At 50.4% G+C, this 21,567-nt stretch overlaps 2 protein-coding genes across 2 annotated transcripts; one reads left to right on the top strand and one right to left on the bottom strand.

The window, feature by feature from the left end:
• The first annotated feature begins 8,976 nt into the window (after positions 1–8,976).
• Ccdc86 (coiled-coil domain containing 86) lies at positions 8,977–15,538 on the top strand. Its single transcript, XM_038332524.1, has 4 exons — positions 8,977–9,744; positions 12,630–12,759; positions 14,388–14,462; positions 14,644–15,538. Exons 1-4 carry the CDS (start codon positions 9,023–9,025, stop codon positions 14,761–14,763), a joined length of 1,047 nt encoding a protein of 348 aa, XP_038188452.1. The 5' UTR covers positions 8,977–9,022; the 3' UTR covers positions 14,764–15,538.
• Positions 15,539–16,585: 1,047 nt separating this feature from the next.
• Ptgdr2 (prostaglandin D2 receptor 2) lies at positions 16,586–17,788 on the bottom strand. The gene has a single exon (XM_038314363.1). It carries the CDS (start codon positions 17,786–17,788, stop codon positions 16,586–16,588), a length of 1,203 nt encoding a protein of 400 aa, XP_038170291.1.
• Positions 17,789–21,567: the final 3,779 nt, after the last annotated feature.

Raw genomic sequence — 21,567 nt, 5'->3', positions numbered from 1 at the left:
TTTGATATTGTCTACAATTAGAAACATCCACCCGCGAAATTCACATGGCAGGTGCACAAAATTCAGACATTAAGAAGGTCAGAGTGCTGCCCAGTGGTCCAGCGCTTGCCTGAGAGGTTGCTCCCTCCTCAAAGCCCTGTCAAGGAGATGGAGGCTTTGGTATCCCTGGGAGCGTGAAAGAAATTTAGTCTCAGCCTCTTCCCCAAGTACTGGGTCTGTTTGCAATTTGACAAGAGCTCCAGGCTGCTTGGTCAGGTTTGAGAAACATCTAAGTACCTCAGAATCTCTAGTGACCACCTTCCAGAAACCTTGCAAGCCTAACAGAACTCTGGGAAGAGATCAAAATTGTAAATGTTCTTGATTTGAAGAGGAGTTAGAGGACTCACGGTAGGCAGGGAGAGCAAAGGCCCCTTGAGGAGGGCCCAGGAGACACTGCAAAGTAATGGTGGGAAGACACGGGGGGGGGGGGAGTATCTAAACGGCCAATAGGAGAAAGGGAAGGACCAAGGGCCCTAGACAGACCCAAGCCAGCATCCCATTAACATGCTCCTAGTCTTACACCTCTCCCATCCCAAAGGGATAAAGTTGTTACTGTCCCTTTCTTAGGTGCTTGACCTTCTGTCTTTCCCAGATAGTCAATTCTTTTTTAATTTAAAATTTTTCATTCAGCATATTTTGATCATGTTTTTCTCCACTCCCAACTGTTCCCAGATCCTCTCCACCTCCCTACCCACCCAACTTTATGTTCTTCCCTCTCTCTCTCTCTCTCTCTCTCTCTCTCTCTCTCTCTCTCTCTCTCTCTCAAACATACAAAAAAACACAAAAAGAACCCCACAAAAACAGAAATCAAAAGAAACAAGCAAAAGATCAGCAATACAAAAAGATCCATAACAAAGCAATTTTTGTTTGCTTTTTTCTTTATTATTTTTTTTAAAAAAAGGTTGAATCCAGGTATGGTAGCACATGCCTATAATCACAGCGGCCAGGAGGGCAGATGGATTAATGTGAGCTTGAGTCTACCTTGGGCTCCATAGCAGGTTCTAAGCTAGCCTGGGCATCATGAGACTATCTTTTTTAAAATGGAGAGGGAAGGGAACAGAAGGGAAGGAGAGAGAAGGGGAAGGAAGGAAAAAAGAAAGAAAGGTGCACCTGGGTGTGGTGGCCCATGCCTTTTATCTCAGCACTTGGAAGGCAGAAGTAGGCAGATTCCTGTGAGTTTGCAGCCAGTCTGGTCTACATAGAAAGCCTGTCTCAAAAAAAAAAAGAAAAAAAAAAAAAAAACGTGGAGCCCTGGAACTAATATTATGAAGCTATTATTCCCACCACAATATGAACTTGTCTTTGCCCAGGATATGAATTTACATAATCATAGCAGCTAGAACATACGTGATGATGATAGCAAGATTCTCTTTATGGGCTCTTTTAAGATTTTTATGTTTATTTTTTGTTTATATAATGTGTACTTGTGTGTACCTGCATGAATATATGTGCATGTAATACCCATGGAGGCCCAAAAAGAATATCAGACACCCTGGAACTCAGTTACAGACGGCTATGAGTCAGCCATCATGGGCACTGGGAACTGAAACTGGGTCCTCTGCGAGAGCAGCGCTCTTCACCACTGAACCAAGTCTTCAGCCCCAAGGATAACTTTTTAAAGATGTATTTGTTTTTATTTTATGTTTTCCCTGCATGCATGTCTGTGCACCACATGTGTGCCTGATGTCCACGGAGGTGAGAAAAGGGCACCAGACCCCTGAGTGGAGTTGCAGAGAGTTGTGAGCCACCAATGTGGGTTCTAGGAACCCGGGTCCTCTGCAAGAGCAGCAAGTACTTTTAACTACTGAGCCATCTCTCCAGACATTCCCACCCCAGCTAATGTAGTATTTCATCTTTGCTCACTCATTAACAATTATTTATGATTATTTTCTAAGTAGCAAATACTGATTTGTGTTTGAAGGATATAGCAACAAAAATAAGAAATGAGAAATTATGCACAGTGAAGTGACATTCTGTACTTTTTGTTTGTGTTTTGTTTTTCAAGACAGGGTTTCTCTGTGTAACCCTGACTGTCCTGGAACTCACTCTGTAAACCAGGCTGGTCTCGAACTAGATCCACCTGCCTCTGCCTCTTGAATGCTGGGGTTAAAGGCATGTACCACCACTGCCCAGAAGGGACATTCTAATCAGGGAAAAACAGGCACTGAGAAGGAGCCGGGGCTATAATACACACACACACACACACACACACACACACACACACACGCACGCACGCACGCACGCACACCAAGAAAGCCAGTAGAATATCTTAATATATTATGGCCAAGGATCAAGAAAGCTTGCCATCCAGCCAGCCTCTGATGAAGTAACACAGGGGAGGCACAGGTACCACCCTGCCCATCACCTTTTCACTAGGATGTGCTCTCATCCCAGACTACCATTTTCACAGATGTACTCTCCACACCACTCACAGCTGTTTCTCAACAACCCATCCCAAGACCTAGTGACGAAATAATTGTGTTAAGTTTGGCTGGACAGATATAGGAAGGGAGAAAGTATCTCTGTTTCATAACTTCTAGAACCTCTGCTGATCCAAAGTTAGGGATAACCTGATGATTGGGGCATGAAATCATACAGAGCCACCTCCACTCGATGAAGGGTGTTGGCAGCTCTAGTCTCTCCACACAGGGTGACTGGTACTTCCTCACAACATGTCGACTGAGTTCCAAGAGCCAGTATCCCATGGGAGCCAAGCAGAAATACCTAGAAGTCAATGTTCTAGCCTCAGAAACACATAACAACAATCCCAGTATGTTCCATTAGCTGGGGCTAACCTGGAGTTTGAAGAATAGAGAGACATAGATTCCAGCACCTGAGAGGTGTCCAGGCCGCACAGTAAAAATATCACATGGATGGGAAGACACCACCCAGGCCAGCTGGGGAAAAGCCAGTCCTCATCAGTTTTCCAAGAAAGTCCGTCTAGATCTATGCAGAGTCATTTTAAAAGTAAAGAGCTAAAACCACACAGCAGAACGTGATAACATCTGGCTGTTATGTTATGTTGAGAAGCACAGAACAGAATAAAATATCACTCTGGTTAATCTGTTTTTATCTCTATAAGAAGCATGTTTTTACTTTATCTCAATTAATTTAATTAACTTATTTAAATAGCCAAGCTGGCCTCCACCTCCTGATTCTCCAGTCCTTTCCCACCAGCCCCACCCCCACCTCCCGAGTGCTGGGATTAAAGGCTTGCACCTCCATCTTCCAGCTGAGAAGCACTTTCAAAGACCTGCAACTTCTGGCTTATTTACAAAGAACAGACTCAGCCTAGGCTACAGAGGTAACTGTGCCCGAGACACAAAGGCAAAGAGGTGGATGTAAAATCACATGCGTTTTAGAAGCAGAGCTCTGGATTCAAACCCTCACCCAACCACTAGCCAGCTTCTTTCTATCCTTGCACCTCTGAAAAGCAAGATCACCCCAAGAATCAGACAAGACCTACAAGCACCAACCTATGTGCCAGCTACTCCACCCTATGTGCCAACTACTCCACCCTATGTGCCAGCTACTCCACCCTATGTGCCAGGTACTCCACCCTATGTGCCAGTTACTCCGGATAGAATCTTGATGCCTTAAACTACCGGGGAAACTGAAACACTTTTATGACTTTCTAATCTACCACAATGAAATGCATTTTTATCAGTATTGCTGAGCATCTTGTCAGTGGCATGCCTTTCAATCTGCAGACAAACCGTGTCTGCAGAGGAAACAATCTGTCCGTTTCTAAGACACTCCTTTGGTAGAGCAAGTCAGAGCATCTGAGATGCAGAATTATGATCACAGGGCACAGAGTCAACCGATTCTCGATGGGTAAGTGAAAGAAAGGATGATAGTGAACTCTGACCCTGCCCTGAGATCCTGTGAGTTCCATGGGCAGCCCTGTACCTGGGGTAGGATAAGACATTTGGAGGCTCCATGAAAACAGGAAAGATGGTTCTCTGGCTCAGAGACACAGTTCACCCACCTGAGGGCAAATGCACTGAGTGAGGTCTGGGACTGGTGTGAGCTAGTGCAGTGGAAGCAGGGAGAGAGAACAGGGATTCCACCACTAAATCGGGGACCAATTTGAACTGTAGTTCAGGGAAGGGGACCTCATACTTTGCTTTGGGATGCTTTTTCTTGGTCACCAAGTCAATATCTCCAAGGGCTGGGGGTATATGGCTCAGTGTTACAATCCTTGCTTAGCCTGTGTGAAACCTTGGGTTCCATCCCCAATATCACAAAAATACAGCATCTACAGAGGCTGCCATGGAGATGAGGCCACTGTACCAACTGAGAGGGACAACTGAAGAGGATATCACACTGTGGAGATAATGGAGCTCTCAAGAAGCCAGATGTGGAGGAAATGAGAAGGCTAGCCAATAAACACAGCGGGAGAGGAGGGAAGTGATTTATTCTGAAACTCTGTCATTGACCAGATCTTGGGAACTGAGAGTCTGAGTGTGTAACACTGTGACATGTTTACCTGTTTTTCTGATGAGCTCTCTTTTTATACTCAGGGCCCAGCTGACACCCTCTGGTAATGTGTACAGGGTCTGTCATCATCCCATTCAAGCCCAGTCCCAAGTAGTTCTGGTGGTGGCCCCTAGTTAAGTGATGGAGCCAGATCTCAGGCTGAGGAGTTATTGAATGACTTTCAGAGATGTCATTACCTCGCCTGCTCATTAGGGAAACTCATTCCTGCTCAGACGACCTCAGGGCTTTCAAATTTATGTTCTCCAGGGGAACCCCTAAAGTGATATGAATTCCGCCAAGGCAGGGGCCATGACTGCCCATTCCCCTGATGTTTTTCTTGTATCAGGCACAGGAGAAATAATCAGTTCTTGGTGAATAATGGAAGAATGGTGAACTCAGCCTCCACACTGTGGAAGGCAAAAAAGGCAGGCTCTTCAGGTTTTGTTCATTCCTTTCCCTGGGACATTGCTCCTCAGGGTGCGGACCACTACCACCAGCACCACCACACCAGCAACACCATGACCACCAGCACCAGCACCTGAGAGTTGGCTAGAAATCAAAACCCGCAGCCCCATCCCAAATGTACTGAGCCCTAACATCTGGATGTGGACACACCTTGCATTTGACTGACTCTCCCTGAAGCTGGAGAAGCATGCTATTAGATACACTAAGAGGTGGGTAGGATGGTAAGAGATGCTACCTTCTTAAGGTCCCTTCTTCTACCTGCTCAGGTGTCTAGCCCCTTCTTTGACCTATTCAGGGCAGGAAGCATGCTATGAAGGTTAGCAGGGTCCTGAAGAGAGAGAAAGTAACTCCACCCACCCACCTATACACAAACAAGCATCCCCAGCCTCTGCCAACCAGGGATGGCTGCAGTGCTCCTTCCTGTTTCAGCAAAACCTGCAGATGCTGCTAGAGGATCTAGAGATAAGCTCTACTTGCTCTCCTCCACCCTGGGCAGCAGGTACCAGAGCTTTGGAGTGGCCTTTCCCTATCCCAGCAGCTTCCCAGAACTCTGTGAGTGCCCTGCAGGCACAGCTAAGTGGTCCTCCTCTCCTCCCACTCCTGCCCTCCTCCCCCATCTCAAGAGTCAAAGGGGCTGGGGGCTAAGAAGAGCACTTTCATTTTCAGTGAGAGCTGGGCCCTGTCCTGCTCCATGTACTCTGGGGAACCAATTCAGGGTACACACCTAAAGCAGCTATTCACACCTGTTAAAAAGGAGGGGTGTTGTGAGCTGTGAACCCCCAGATCCTGAATTTCTTGTAAACAGTGTATTATGCTTTCAGCTGCTCTGAGCAGGAGACCCTCAGGAGTTTCTGATGGCAGGGGAGAAGTTGCTGGTGGGTTTGGCTGGGGGTATGGCTATCAGTTAAGGATCTCTATATAAGCTGCCTCTAGACACAATAAAGGGGGCATTCCAGTTTCAAGGATGACCCGTGTCTCTGTCTGTGAGTCTTTGTGTGTTTAAATCTCCAGGCCCTTGCCCAGCTCGCAAATGGTCCTGTAGTGCGGATGCCGCAATACAGGAGTAGTACCGTACTGTCACGTAGTACAGACGGGCGGTACAGAGAGGGATCAAGGGTTACTAGGAGGAGCTAGGCCCCAAAGAGGTCAAAACAACTCAACAGAAGTCGTACACTAGCCAGGCACGGTGGCTCACATCTGTAGCAGGCACTCAGGAAAAGGATGAGATAGGTGGATTGGTATGAGTTCCAGGCTAACCAAGATGGCTTCAAGGGGCTGGGGGGAGGTGAAAAGGGGAACAGGGGAACAAGGGAAAAGGAGAGGAAAGGGAAGGGAGGCAAGGGGTGGGGAGGAACTCTTACAGTATCTAAAATAACACAGGAGACAGCTGGAGCCACGTGGAGGGTTTCCACTGGAGGGCCACACTATGGGTTACTGCCAGGAAGAGCATGAGGGCAGGGCGCAGGTCATACTGCTAGGAACCATGGAGTAGAGAGTTGATGAATCCACACCGCCAAGTGAAAAGTTGCTGTACACGATAAGCCTCTCCACCGACACAGCAATCCAAGTCAAACCAAACCAAACTGAATAAGAAAAACCCTTGGATGATTTTCCAGCCCCCCACAGAGGAGACAGGAAAGGAAGACCGGAAAACCACACATCTGTTTTCTGGGGTGCAGTTTAAATATCCTCTGGGAGCATCTCTTGGGGGGGGGGTCATTATTTGGTGAGCTTTCTGAGATGCAGCAGGGTTGGGGGGGAGCTTGGGGTGGAGCTTCCACCTGAACACTAAGTACAGTGAGCTCTGGAGGAGGTGGGAAGAAAGGGAACTGGGGAACTGTTGGAGAGACAGGAGATTTCAGGCTGACTAGAAGACGATTCTAGAAAAGCTATAGGCAATGTGTCCTTGAATGTGTAAGCAACCCGAGTAGGAGACAGAAGAGCCTGCTGGCTGCCAGGTAATTAAGTGTGCACCCCGGTTTACTCTTCACAACCACCCCAGGAGGCACGTGCCTCCTGAGACTCTCATTTTAATAATAAGGAAACTGAGGCACAGAGATCCTTGGACACTGGTTAAGGTCAGGTAGCAAATAGAGGGAGGAGTCACACCTGGTCTGTCTGACTCCGAAGTCTCAACTCTTCATAGTAAATCTCCCTGTTCTCCAGAAGGTGACCAGGGCACAGAAAAGATAGGTACTTGGCCAAAGCCAGGCAGCGTGAGCCAGGATGAGTCACGGAGCTGGAAGGTTTAGCTGCCTCGCAACTGCCCCTCCAGCAGACATTCCTGTTCCCAATTGCTCCCTGGCCTATGCACTGGAAGGGCATGTCACACATGCCCTGAAGTGCTAACTGGACAAGGCCTGGCTTATTTATGTAACCTGATATCTGCTGACTGAAGGAAACCAGTGCCCACAGATGGACCCATGATATGGATCAGATACTCTCCTAGGCCTCAATCTTCCCCCCAATCAGGGTAGCACAGTTGAGATTTTAAATCCCCAGCACTAACTAAACACTTGCTGCATTGATAGATGCACACATAAAAGTGTATACACACGGGGACACGGACACATGTGATTTATACAGGCAGGAGCACACAGCGATGTGCATGTTTGAACCAAGAAAGTTTGAAAGACAAGCCCAGACAGACATACACAAAGAAGCAGACAGACCTTCATTAGGTCCCTGCATCTCACTGTTCTGCCAGGAGATTCAAGGTGCAGGATATCTTTAATACAGTAACAAGTGCCAACTCTTGAGTTGAGGATCTATATGAAAATAATCTGTTTCAAAGCTCCCCTCCCCAGTGACCATAAATGAGTGGGAAAGTGAGCCAGGGAGAGAAGCCCTTCGGGGTTCATGAACACAAAAGCCTGGGGATGAACCCTACTGAGGTCTCTAGAGAACACAGAAGGCTCTTCCTATCCTCGGGCCTGATTCATGAAAGTAAGGGAGGAAGTAAGTACTGGCAAATTTCAGGAGCCTCCCCTGACTTCTCTGCACTACGAGAGTGGCAGGCTGGGCTCAAGAGGAACCTCGCATATATATAGCAGAGGCACACCCAAAGTCCTCTATTCAAAAGCCACCTCTCTCACACACCCTGGCAAGGACATAAAATTAGGCCCTGAACTGTTTTAAGTAGACCTGGGGTGCGATCTGATCATTTGCAAGTGATCCCCCAAGACAGAGGTTAAGTGTCAGGAAGCCAGGTGAGCGGAGGCAGCCTGCAGCAGCAGGAACAGAGGCACACCAGCTCCTACCGAGCCCTGGACAGCCCACGAGGGAATTCTGAGTACTGAGCCATTCAAGCAGGAGCAGGGATTTAAATAACCAAACAGAACCGACTCCTCTGAGAATTGGGAGGCTGGAAGAGCTGGGAGAAATAGTGCCGAACAACTCCCTGGAGCTGTCCTAGGATCAGGAACAGAAGGGCTCTGAACACCCCCGGAGAGGGACCAGGGAGGCAGGGGACTGACCAGGGAGGTGGCAAGGGCGGGAACGTTTAACACAACTCAAGACTTAGAGTTCCCGCTCATAGAGGACTCAGCACATCCTCCTTTGTAACACAGAGCAAGAATCTTTATGTTACAAAAGAGAAAACTGAGGTCAGAAGAACGCGCGACGTTTCAAGTCCCTAATGTTACAGAGTTAACAGGATCTTCCGCCCCTGCCAACGGACTCCCTCGGTCTTCTTGCCAACCTCTACTCTCAGAAAAATAAAAATTAAAAAAAAGGGGGCCCTATTTCCCTAGCACCTAGAAACAGCATTTAAAAAAAAAAAAGCACGCATTCACACACAAAACGCAAACCGGAAACACAGCAACCAGACTCATTAAACGCTAAACAATAATCTCACGCTCGCTACGCAGGCGTCTACAAGCCCAGCTCTCTAGGGGCGGGCGTATCTGCTTTACCACGCGCCACCACCAGCACGGCGTCCCCGGAGATGTGAGCTTCCTGCCCGGTACGGAAGTGACTGCGTCTGACGTCATATGAAGGCGCCGGTTGTACCGAATGCGACGGAGGCTACACGTGAGCCATGGGTACGCCGCTGAGGCGCAGCCGGCGGCTTGAAGGCTTGAAACCTGTGCCCGAAAAGACTCTTCCTGACCCCGCAGTTTCCCGTGCGAGACGGGCCCTTGTAGCGTTCGAGTCGAACCCAGAAGAAACCAGCGAGCCGAAGTCTGAGAGAGTGCAGCCACTGGGCCTTGCGTCTCCCCAACCTCAGCCGGAGACAAGCCCCGGATCACCCTGTCCGAAACAGGATACAGGCTTTGGGTCGCCCCAAAGGCAGGCAGAGCCTGACTCCGGGTCCCTCCAACCTCAGCAAGATGTGGGCCTGGAGTCACCTACGGGACAGAGAGAATCGAGTCCGGAAACCCCCCAACGGGAGGAGCCATCCAAATTTTCTGCCACACTGGGAGACCTGGACTCAGAGGTGGTCCACGCTAAAGAGGAGTTGGTACCAGGATCCCCAGAGCCTTGCCCGGGCCAGCAAGCACCGGGTCCCGAGCCCTCTCAGCCAGTACAAGAGCTGACATCCCAGGCACCCAGCTCCTCAGAGCCACAGCAGGAACCAAGCAGGCTACCTCCGGCTGGCAAGACGGTGGCAGGAGGCCACCATATAAAGAAGCGACTTCTATCTTCTCCCCAGGCCCCGGCGCCCAAGAAATTGAAGGAGAAGGAGAAGGAGGAGCTTCCTGTAATCCCGAAGGGGAAGCCCAAATCCGGGCGTGTGTGGAAAGACCGCTCCAAGAAGAGGTAAAGTAGGGGGTAGCATGGGCCATGGGTAGGGCTCTCCGTGTGTTTGGATCCTGCCTTCGCCCGAATGAAGTTAACAAACATGGTGATAATCAGAATGTCAAATGCACTGAGGTTGGGGAGGGAGACCCTCAGTGGTCATTTCTCTAGTGTTGTCTGCCCTAGACGGGGTTCTTCTAAGCTTCCCTCCCATCCTTTTTTATTTGGAGACAGGGTCTCAGTGTGTAGCACCGCCAGTCCTGGAATCCAAAGAGATCTGCCTCCCTAATGCTGGTATTAAAGGCCTGCGCCCCCACGCCCTGTCCTTCTGTCCTCTTTGTCCGGAGTTGAGAGTTTGTTCCAAACATATTTACTTTGTTTACCACATCTTGTGAGAGAAGCAGAGCAAGAAAGGCTCCCATTACTTGAACACAGTAATGTCCTTTCCTCTGTTGTCTGCTAGATATTATTGTCTTTGATAAAATGTGTCGTCAGACACTTGTTATGTATCACTTCAGTAGGGACCGACCAAAGGGATCACATCTAATCTTTGTCCTGACCTTTGGCGCAAGTGTAGCTACTATTGATGATGTACATTTAAGGAAGGCAGGACTCAGGGAAGCTAAACAAGGCACAGGATGTGAGCATGGATCAGATGTGATCAGAACCCATTAATCTGCTTCTATTGGTCTGACTTGATTCGGGTTGCTGCCTTCCTAAGACATGAAGTCTTCACTGTCCTTTCAGTGCTGGGGCTTCGTAAATGCTCAGTTCATATCTTCGGGTGATGGAATGAAGAGGCTCATGTGGAAAAGGTGTGGTTAAGGAACAGCAGGAAAAGAGTAGTGGGGTTCAGTTGAAATTTCAGCCAGAGACGAGTCCTTAATAGTACGGAACAGGGCATTAAGAAAATGGCCTTGACTGAGGGTTGACTGCTAGGCTTCCTGCAGGCTCCTCACAGACATCTTGTTATACTCTTAAACCGCAGGCACTGGGTGTTGCTCCTCCCCCTTACACACCCCATTAAACAGAAGACAGTGAAGCTTATAGAGAAAGGCACTATCAATCAGAAACTTTGAAGTGACCCTTTTTCCCTGTGTCAGCAAATCACAGTATCTAGGCCACTGATGGCCACACATAGGCAAAGAGGTTGGTTCAGGCTGGGGAGAGGGTGATGGAGCTCGCTGAGTTTGGTGTAGAGCCTTGGGCCCTGCACTCACTTGGATGGGGAGGATGGGTTTAGTGAGTATGAAGAGGCTCTGATATGGTGAATGGGAAGAAGAGAGGAATCAGCAGAACTGGGAAGCGGGCCTGGAACATTCCACCAGTAAGGGATAGGAAGGTGTTACCTTCTCCCAAGCTGTTACCCTCTACACTTCATTATCTGCACACTGAAGGTGCTGTCACACAGGCAGTGAGTGACGGGCTCAGGACCAGACATCCAGGCCTGTCTTTCATCTCCAGTACCTGGTGCTGTACATCAGCACTGCCTCAATACTTTAGTGAGTACACCAGGCTTGTGTGACTGTTTACATTAAGTTTATTAAATGAAGTCAAGATCCTATGAGTTTTCTTAACATGAACCACAATTCAAGTACTACAACAGCCTGTGTACAGTGACTCCCTTTGAGGGCAGACGAGATGTGGGCCGTTTCAGTGGTGCAGCATGCTCTTGACACTGCTGTTCTGAGAAGACATAGCACCACGTCTTGTGGCTCTGACTTCTCCAGGCTTCCATCATCTTGTCCCTTCAGGAGTCTCAAATCCCGGTTTTTCAGGGTAGGAAGGAAGTCCACAATCCACCCCCTGTTCTGTTTTTAGGGAGCAGGATCTTGAACAGCCTTTGGGGACCTGGCAGGGGAGGATATCAGAAATTAACAACACAGTGGGGTAGGGCAGAGCCAGATTGCTTATGAATGAGCCTGGGGCCAAGTTCCAGACTATGTGTGTCAGACTCCTAGGAAGTGAGCAGACAGCTCAGAAAAGCAGTGTTGACCTTCATGTAGTCAAGAACTGACTGCCCAGCATATATCCAAGGTTGCCTCAAGATACCCTGTAATAGACAGAGATAAATAGGAACTCCTGCAGGAGTCAAGGTCAAAGTGTAGGAAGCAGAAGGACACTGTGGAAGGATCTGCTGAGGAGTCTTAGAGTTCTGGGGAAAAGAAGGCCCAAGGGACACTCAGCAGACTTGGCAAGTGATGGAGGGGGAACCGAACATGACTTGTTTTCATTTTATTTTAATTTTGTCCCAGAACTCTAGCAGCGTACAGAAAGGGAAGAGCTGAGTTTTACGAGTCTCATCACCAGCTTCCCAGTTCTCACATTTCCTGGCCCAGCTTCGTTTCCCTGCACTTTACCCCCTAGAATGTTTAAGCACACCCTAAATATGTCCTTACAGAAGTCACCCCATTCTATGGCTCTAGAACATTTGATTCTCCAGAGAAGCTGAACTTGTCAGAAATCCTCTAATCCCACCACCTTGACACCCCACAATCTGGGAAGGAATCAGAATTGTTACAAAAAAGCCCCCTTGTTCTTGATGTTTAGAATTAAAACCACACTCCTCTAGGGAGTGAGCACCTCATCTTCACAGGCATTCACTCACAGGTTACCATGTTTGGTGGCAATAAACTACACAATTGAGGCTTTATGGGAACGGAAAGGTTCAAGTCCCAACCTATACTCAGGAAGAAGACTCTCGAGGTCTTGGTTTGTTCCTCTAGAATGGACAGCACAGGCTGACCTCAGAGCCACATGCCTAATGGCCCATCCACCCTAAGTTTCTATAGAAGGCTGAGTGCCAGGCAGGCAGGAGAGGACGGGAAGCAGACCCGGAGCCCAGTGAGAGCAGGATGTGAAGGCAGCATCACAGAGGTCCCCTAAGTGCCTCCTCTCCTGCCAAGGTTCTCCCAGATGGTTCAGGACAAGCCCCTGCGTACCTCCTGGCAGCGGAAAATGAAGGAACGACAGGAGAGGAAGCTGACCAAGGACTTCGCCCGGCACCTAGAGGAGGAGAAACAGAGGCGCCGGCAGGTAACAGGACATCCAGCCAAGTCGGGATCGCAGAGGCCAAATACATGTATGCTCAGCAGACATGGGCTGTGGGAGTATGACTTAGTCAGAGCTCTGGAATGAGGGCCCCAAGGGGACAAAGCGTGGTCTGGGGCCATGGTGGGATTCCCGCTCTGCCTTCCAGTTAAATCTCTGGCTCAGGGGCATGCAGGAGACATGGAAGTAGAGCGAGGTGCCCAAGATGGAGGCCAGCACCTAGAAGAGACTTCTACACACCAGCCCATGGGTGGTCCCTGTACTTCCCTTTCAATTCACTTCCCTAGCCCCCATCTCATAACCAAAACTGTCCTCGTTAAGGTTTCTGCCCGTGACATAGCTCATTGGTACAGCACTTGACTGGCATGCACAAGGTCTTGGGCTCAAGCACCACAGAGTCTCATTTCTAACACCTTCCGCCTCCAGGAAGCCTTAGGGAGAACCCCAGTGTCACTTCAACAGGCAGTACTCAGTAAGCAAGGTCAGCAGCACTGTCCCCAGGACTAAGTGCAGGTGTCACTTCTAGTCTGATGACCCCATGGTATAGAAGGAAGACTGATCCAGAGTCAAGCAGCTTGTCTCAGATCTATAGACCCAGCTTGGTCACTGAGAAGAGGGATGGGCCAGCCACTAAGGCATCATCCCTCCACCTTACTTTGAGTCTCTCCAGACCCATCTGTTACTGAGGCGTCATCCCTTCCTGTGCAGCCTTGGCTCCCTCTTGGGCAAAACAGTTGCCATCTCATGAGCAACTGGAGATGTGCATCCTCCCAGCCCTCCTAATACATAGAAGCAAAGGTTACTTCCTCTCCAAGGGCCCAGGCTATCATGATGACTCAAAGTTGTCAAGGTCACAAAAGGCCCCGACCATATACCATTTAATGTTGGAGCCACCATCCCTGTCCTAGCCCTACTGGGATACAATGGCAGCACAGCTAAGAAACCCCAGACTTCACACTCCCGGAAAAGGCTCTGAATGCCCCCAGAGCTGGTACTATTCCAAGCCTTGATAGCACACTTATTTTTCAAGTCAGTCTTGTGAGGTGGGGTCTGTGGTCAACTTTACTGTGAGGTGAGGAAGTGGAGGCATAGACTCAGCCACAATAACCTAATTAGAAAGTATCCAAATGAAAATTCAAGCTGAACCAGGTTCCTCCAGAGCCTTTTGACAGCTCAGTCTGCCCATCCCTCCCTGGAACCAGGTGCAGAGCCCAGCTCTATGCTGACCTTGCACTCTCATTCTGGTATACCTGAGCCTGGGCAGAGGGGAACCTTCTAGCCTTCGCCCTGGCAGCTAGTACATGGGAAGGTACAAGGGGCCGCTCTGCCTGCATGTGACTTCTGGGTGGGAAGGCACCCACATCTCTGCCCACACAGTCATCTGTGTAAGCTCAGGTATCAGCCAGGTGCTCTTGTCACAGTGGGCTCAGCTCCAGGCCCACAATGTAAGTATTGTACCATTGTTCTTCCCCAGAAATGCCTAGGCCTCCACCCACCCCATAGGAACAGCCTGGGGTCTAAGCAGGCGTCTCCTGGTTGTACCGGTTCTCACCAGGGCCTGAGATACTAGGGCCCCTCAGCTCCTAGCCTGAGATCCCCTTTGTGTGTTTCAGGAGAAGAAGGCGCGCCGGGCTGAGAACCTGAAACGCCGCCTAGAGAATGAGCGGAAGGCGGAGATTGTCCAAGTGGTAAGTACACCCATCCAAGAGATGCGGGTGTGGCCAGGTGAAAGAGGCCAGTAAGGTGCTTGGGCTCCCTGCCTTACACGGTCCACTGTCCAGCTTCAGTCCTGGGCCCCTGCCTTCCTTTTCCCAGAGACAAGTATAGAGTCCTCAGCTATACTGATTCCTCCTATTTCCCCCACCCCAGATCCGAAACCCCGCCAAGATCAAGAAGGCGAAGAAGAAGCAGCTGCGTTCCATTGAAAAAAGAGACACCCTGGCCTTGCTTCAGAAGGAGCCACCCCAGCGGCCTGTGGCCAAGGTCTGAACTCAGGACAGCACGGAGGCCTCCACAAGCCAAGAGCCACAACAAGGCACCTCTCAGGCCACTGTCAGACATCTCTCCTGAGGCCAGCACACCAACTCTGTCGCATTAATACAGGGACTGAAGCCCAGAGGGAACCCAGGACCTTACAGGGTCTCAGGAGAGATTAAACTCTCTCCCTCTCCTTTTAGGTCTTTTCCAAAGTGCCTTAAGATCTTGAACTGTTGCTAGGCCTTGGTGGCACATGCCTTAAATCCCAGCACTCAGGAAGCAGAGACAGGCAGATCTCAGAGTTTGAGGCCAACCTGGTCTACAGAATGAGTTCTGGGACAGCCAGGCCTACAGAGAAGCCCTGTCTCAAACAATAACAACAAAAGATCTTGAACTGTGAATTGTTCCCCCAGTGAGCTGGTAACTAACTCCCACATCGGGGTCCTGAGTCTAGCCCTCACCTGGAGGCCTGATGTCAGACATCAGCTCCTCCATTTTCCCAAAGGCCAACAATCTTGATCGCTAGTGTGACTTGTGCTCATCTGTCCCCTCTGGTGACTGAAGCCTGCCCCCTCCCTGTAAATAAATGGGTACGTTGCAGGGAACTGGGTTCCTCTCTAGTACCCCTTTTCTACACTGGACTGTAGAAACCTAGGACTTGAGCTGTGCCCACCTGGGTTTCCACAGAAGTGTTTATTAATGTCTGCACAAGTACAGTCTGGGCTTCCAGAAAGACAAGTCCCTGCCCCGTTGGGTTTTCATTCTTCTAATAAACAATGAAAATGCATGGTCTGATAGATGTGCTCTGGGGGAGTGGAGGGTGACATTTTACCATCCAGTTTGCACACCTGCCACGAGCTTGAGGCCTGCTTGGCACTGAGAACTGACAACTAGGCTGGCCTTAGTGGTTCAGGAGATCCTGAGAATCTCATCTCTGCCCTTCACATCCTCCAGCTACTGACATCCACTCCCCTTCCCCTGGAATGTAGAGATGAGTCGAGCAGTCCCTCCACGCTGGGCAAGACTTTAGATGAAGTGTGGTAGAAGGTCCGTGGCTGGTGCAGAGTGCCCCCCTACCTGTGGGTTGGAAGTTTTAGCTGTTGGGCCCTGTCCTGAGGCAGCTGTGATACCCAGGGTAGCTGGAGGATGTTCTCTCTGGATAGAGTTGAACCTGTGATGAGGAAGGATGGAACGCAGCCTCTGGTGGCAGCAGCTCTAAAACTAAGCAGTTAGATCCTTGAGCTGGAGTTGACACACCTATCACAACCAATAAAGTATAATAAAAGCATCTGACTCAAAGACACTCCCCGGGGTGAGGGGGGGCGTTAAAAGTGAAGGTGGTAGGCTGGAAATGCTTAACCCTCCGGCCACTGTAACTCCATATACACCATTGTTCATGGCAGAGTTTCCTCCTCCACAAAGCAGTGCCTTATGAGATGCGGGCTGTGAGTTTAACCTGTGTGACTCCAGTTGTCCATGGGCAAGCTGCCTGGGAGGCATTAGAAGTACAAAATCTCATCCCCCATTACCCTAGCAAGATCCCTCGTCAGTTCAAGTACTTCCTTTCTTTAAAATGTAAAAATGTGGAGGTCAGCAGTCAGGAACCAGGTAGCTCCTCGCCTCCAAAGGCCACTTCTGCACCCTGCTGTTCCTCTCCCAGCTCCATGCTGCAAGATTAAAGTGTTTATGAAAGACCGTTTTTAGTTCGCAAACTGGTTCCCTGGGCCCTGCCCGGTAGAGACATGAGCTGAGCCTAGCATTGGCTATGTACATTTTCAAAGGTGTATGGTGAGATGCCAGGGGTGTGTTGGCATGCCACCTGGGCTGTGCTGGTCTAATCGGAGGTGGAGCTCAGGGCGAGGTTCAGTGAGCCTTGCTTCTGGGCCTGCACTGGGACGCTCTGCTGGGACTCTGCACCATGACCCCGCATCCAGCTAATCAGCCGGGCAGGATGCAGTCGGGGAAGGCGGCCAGCCAGCAGGAGCGTTGAGGCTGTGGTAGTGGAGGAGGCACGGCGGCGGCGGCTGCCAGACCCACCGCTCAAGTCGCTGTCCTCCACCAGCACGCTTTCAAACACTGAACGCAGCGAGCGCTGCAGCTTGTTCAGCATGTCCGGACAGGTGAGCACGTAAAGCAGCGGATTGACCACGCTGTTGAAGAAAGCCAGGCTGGTGACGAAGGGCAGCCCGCGTGAGACGAGCTGCCTTAATGTGGGGACAGCATGGGCACGCGCCTCCAGCAAACTGAAGACATGGTAGGGCCCCCAGCAGAGCACGAAGGCCACCACGATGGCCGCCACCAGGCGCACGAAGCGGCCTGTCCTCTGGCGGCCGCGGTGGCGCAGTTGCAGGCTCACGGCCACGTGGCTCATGGCGATAATGGCCAGAGGCACCACGAAGGCCAGCAAGAACTTGCTCACCGCCAGGGCCTTCTGGCGGTAGTCACACGTGGCGTCGCGGTCGGGCCCTGGGTTCAAGAGCAGCATGTTGTAATAGCACATGATGCGGCCGTCCAGCCTCGGGATGGTGTCCCTGAACACGAAATAGGGTACAGTGTTGAGCACCGCCAGAGCCCAGAGCATCAGGCAGACTCTGTGCGCGACCGCCACCGTGCGGTGGTTCTGTGACCACACCGGCCGCACCACCTGCAGGCAGCGGTCCAGGCTGATGGCGCAGAGCAGGAAGCCGCTGGCAAACATGTTGAGAAAGAAGACCGAAGAGTGAAACTTGCAGAAGGTGGTACCCAGCTCCCACGAGTGGCCCACCGCCAGGAAGTAGGTGAAGAAGGGCAGGGAGGCGGAGGCTAGCAAGTCAGACAGCGCCAGGTGCAGCACCCAGGTGGTGACCACCGTCTGACGCATGCGACAGCCCACCACAAACAGGATGAGTCCGTTCTCCACCAGACCCAGCAGCGCAGCCAGCCCATGCAGCAGCACTGACACGTGGTCAATATAGCGGATGCTAGAGTTGCTGTGACTTGGAAGCTGGATCATCTCCTCTAAGAGCGGGCAGAACGGCTTCAATGTGATGTTGGCCATGGTGAGGTGGAAGAAAGGAGGGTTGAGCCTGGCACCCAGGAACCAGAAGCCTGCAGCCTGGACAAGAGACGATCTAGAGTTGCCAGTATACCTAGCAATAGGATGGACACTAGGGATCAGTGAAGCTGAACAAGGCAAGGAACTAACATTCCAGCTGCCCTCCTCCCCCAATCCAGTTTTGGGCAAGCCAAGTGTAACCTTCCTGAGCCTGTGTCCCCCTAACATGGGTATCTCTCCCAACAGTCCCTAGCTTGTAGAACTACTGGAACAAGAAAATGAGAACTATTCAAAAAGGTGTGGGATGGGTGGGAAAAATAGAAGAGGACCTGAGTTTGATCCCAGCACCCAGGTATAAAGAAGGGCATGGTGGCATATGATTGTAATCTCAGGGCTGGAGAGACAAAGACAGGTAGATCCTAGGGGCTCACTGACCAGTCAGCGTAAACTCATCAGTGAAACCCAGGCCCCGGAGACCTTAACTCAAAAAGACAAGGTAGGGGACTGGAGAAATGGCTCCACAGAAAGCACATACTGCATCTCCAGGCGACCAGGGTTTGATTCCCAGTGCCCATGTTGGGCAGCTCACAACTGCCTTTATAACTTAATTCCAGGGCACCCAATTCCCCTGGCCTCTACAGACACCTGCATTCACACACGTACCCACAAACACACACATACACACTTTAAAATAATAAAAACCTTTTTAAGGTGGACATCTCTCAAGGTTGACATCTGACTGACACACACACACACACACATGCATATACCTACATTCATATGCACACACACATACTTTAAAATACTAAAAATGAATCTTTTTAAGGTGATTACTGCTAAGGAACACGGAAGGTTGACCTCTGACTCACACACACATACACACAGGGAACTGGCGCAAAGCAGGCGCTGTGTCAATACCATTGTGATTAATATTAAGAACCTGTCCGAGATCACAAAGGTCAAACCAGACAGGACTCGTTCTCCTGGTCCCTAGAACACAGAGGGATGGGTGTGGCCCTGCTATGGGTTGGGGGTCTGTGCCGTCCAGCACTCCAGCCCTTACCTCACTGCATGCAGTCCCTCCTAGAGAGCTGCTGTCGTCTCAGAGGTGACTGCGTGGAAGTGCTGATTGAATGAGATCAGGGGAACCTGCCCCTCCTCTGATAGAAGGACAGGAAACAAGATAAGAGAGACAAGCGTGAGACCTGGCTGAAGGAACTATCACATGGGGTTTCTGGGGACCCAGAGAGGGCAGCGACAGTCCTGTCTATTCCAGGAAACCCATCGCCATTCACTCATTCCCACACTGGGCCAATAGTCACATTGAGCAACAACTCAGGTGCTCTGGAGAAGCCGGGCTCTATGCATGCTCACAGCCTCATGGAGAACCCCAGGGCCCTTTGACAAAGCCTGGGTCAGGGAGGGCTGAGGGAATCATTTTTATACTCCCTGTAGAATGGAGGAAATGAAAGCAGGGTGTGGGAACTCAGGGTGGTTCCAAGCACCCATGACCCTCCGTGGAATGTGGTAGATCTTCCAACCAATGTTTTTTCTTGTAGCTCTGGAGGAAATGTGCCAGGTCTCTCTCCATCCCATTGTTCAGATGAGAAAACTGAGACGTGAGTGTTTGAAGCGCTGGTTGAGCCACCCAACACAGACATATAGAAGAGGGACTGTTTGGTCCTCAGCCTGCCATGAGGATGCAAGTGAGGATAGAGAAAGAGGAGGAGGGTGCCAGGGACTTCAGAACTTCTCTTCCCAACAGAAAGAGTGGCCAGAATAGAAAAATCTACTCTGTTCCAGACACCATTGTCCTTCCTAGGGAGAGGTTCTGGGACACCAAGCTAGAATTTCCCTGACAGAACACCTCTTAGAGCTAGATCAGCGGGAGCAGGCAGAGCTGCCATCTCTGAATTATCTCTGAATTCTTCCTGATCCTACTTTCTAAGCTTTAGCATCAGCCGAACAGTGACACTCATAGTAACTCAATGAGAGTAGCTCTCCAGAAGAGGAAACAGACTCAGAGAGGCACAGGAACCGGGCCAGGGCTGTGGAGGGAGACTAAGGCTCTCCTCCCAGCAGGCAGGCATGCATCCCTCTTTCTTCCCTGAGATAGTCCCTGTCAGCTGCAGTGTCCACATCAAATGGGATGCTCAGAGGACGGTGCTGCTGCACTCCTGGGTACCACCCAGTCTGATCCCTCAGGCTGCATGGAGACATCTTCAAGACTCAGGACCTTGGGGAGCCCAGCAGCTAGGATCCTGCTGTAGTGGGAACCCTAGCTTTGCAAAGCCCTGAGCTTAGATTCTGGTTCCTCAGCTTCCAGCTGGTGATCTTGTCAGTTTCTCTAAGCTCACTGTGTGATCCTGTCCCCATACCTAAGATTGCTCTGCATGGTGACCAGGATTGGACAGCTCACCATCTAGCAAGCATTCCTTCTGGACATCAGCCCTCACCAGACTCCTAAGCTCATCCCCTGTCATCCTAGCTAGGAGCAGCCCTCTGTCTAGTCCTGAGAGGACGCCAAGGCTGCCCAGCCCCTGGGGAGACTGACTCCTTACCTAGCCACAGAGTGAGCACAGGGTTGAGCCAGGGAGGGTGGCAGCTCCTGAAAGCAGCAAGACTGGGCACCAGGCGAGTGGCAGGAGAGGAGTGAGCTGAAGGAGGAAATAGCTGTCAGCCCAGAGAGCAGGGGCGGGGACACTACATTCAAGGTCTTTCATCTCCATCCTGGTCACTAGGCCCTGGTCCGCCCCTTCTCTTCACAGAAGACTCTGTAACCTAGAGGACAGTGTAAGTCCTTGACTGCCAATACCCTGACACAAAGATCCTCTGTAGAGAGCTCCCAAAACAGCATGGGCCCCTGTCCCCAGAGGACCAGAGGAAGCGGAGTAGGGCCGTGGGAAGAGCACAGAGACCCTTGGCCAGGAGATCAGTCGCTTCCCATCGCTGGGTGCTGTCAACTGTGAATGGGGCAAAGTCTTCTCACAGCAGGATGAGGCAGGTCACAGGAGCACCTGGCACATAAGAAATGTCCACAAGCGCAGCTTCTTTCCCATCCCCAGAAAAGCGGGGGAAATGGATAGCTGTTATACACTGAGGGTTCTTATTGAAGATAGACCACAAGTCCAGCGTAGGAGAATGCTGAGTCTTAGCAGTTTGCATTTTATTATTCCCTAACTTGTGTGAGTGTGTGTACAGGTGTGCATGCAGGTGAGGATGTGCATGCATGTGGAGGCCAGAGGACACCTCAGCTGTTGTCCCTCAAGGGCCATTCACCTTAGGGTGTGTGTGTGTGTGTGTGTGTGTGTGTGTGTGTGTGTGTGTGTGCGTGTGCATGTATGTTTGGTGGTGCACATGTGTTTGTGTGTATATGGAGACCAGAAAGCAACACCAGATGTTTTCCTCAATCACCTCCACCTTTCTTTTTTCATACTTTATTTATTGTATTTTATGTGTATGGATATTTTGCCTGCAGGCATGTCTGTGCATCATGTGCATACAGAGCCTATGGAGGCCAGAAGAGGGCATGGATACCATTCGAACTGGAGTTATAGACAGTTGTGAACTGTCATGTGGGTGCTGGAAATTGAATTCCAGTCCTCTGGGAGATCAATCAGTGCTCTTAACCACTGAGCCATCACTCCACCTCATATATTTTTTAAAATATTTATTTATTTATTACGTATACAATATTCTGTCTGTGTGTATGACCGCAGGCCAGAAGAGGGCACCAGACCCCGTTACAGATGGTTGTGAGCCACCATGTGGTTGACTGGGAA

Source organism: Arvicola amphibius, chromosome 1, assembly GCF_903992535.2.
Source record: "Arvicola amphibius chromosome 1, mArvAmp1.2, whole genome shotgun sequence".
Taxonomy (NCBI): Eukaryota; Metazoa; Chordata; class Mammalia; order Rodentia; family Cricetidae; genus Arvicola; species Arvicola amphibius.
This window is presented reverse-complemented; position numbering and strand designations above follow the sequence as displayed.

What these genes read in the sequence shown, in the direction of transcription:
- Ccdc86 (XM_038332524.1), top strand. Translation starts at nt 9,023, where the DNA reads ATGGGTACGCCGCTGAGGCGCAGCCGGCGGCTTGAAGGCTTGAAACCT. An exon ending in AAAGACCGCTCCAAGAAGAG is followed by an intron (nt 9,745 to 12,629) that starts GTAAAGTAGGGG and finishes TCTCCTGCCAAG; the next exon opens with GTTCTCCCAGATGGTTCAGG. An exon ending in AGGCGGAGATTGTCCAAGTG is followed by an intron (nt 14,463 to 14,643) that starts GTAAGTACACCC and finishes CCCCCACCCCAG; the next exon opens with ATCCGAAACCCCGCCAAGAT.
- Ptgdr2 (XM_038314363.1), bottom strand. Translation starts at nt 17,788, where the DNA reads ATGGCCAACATCACATTGAAGCCGTTCTGCCCGCTCTTAGAGGAGATG.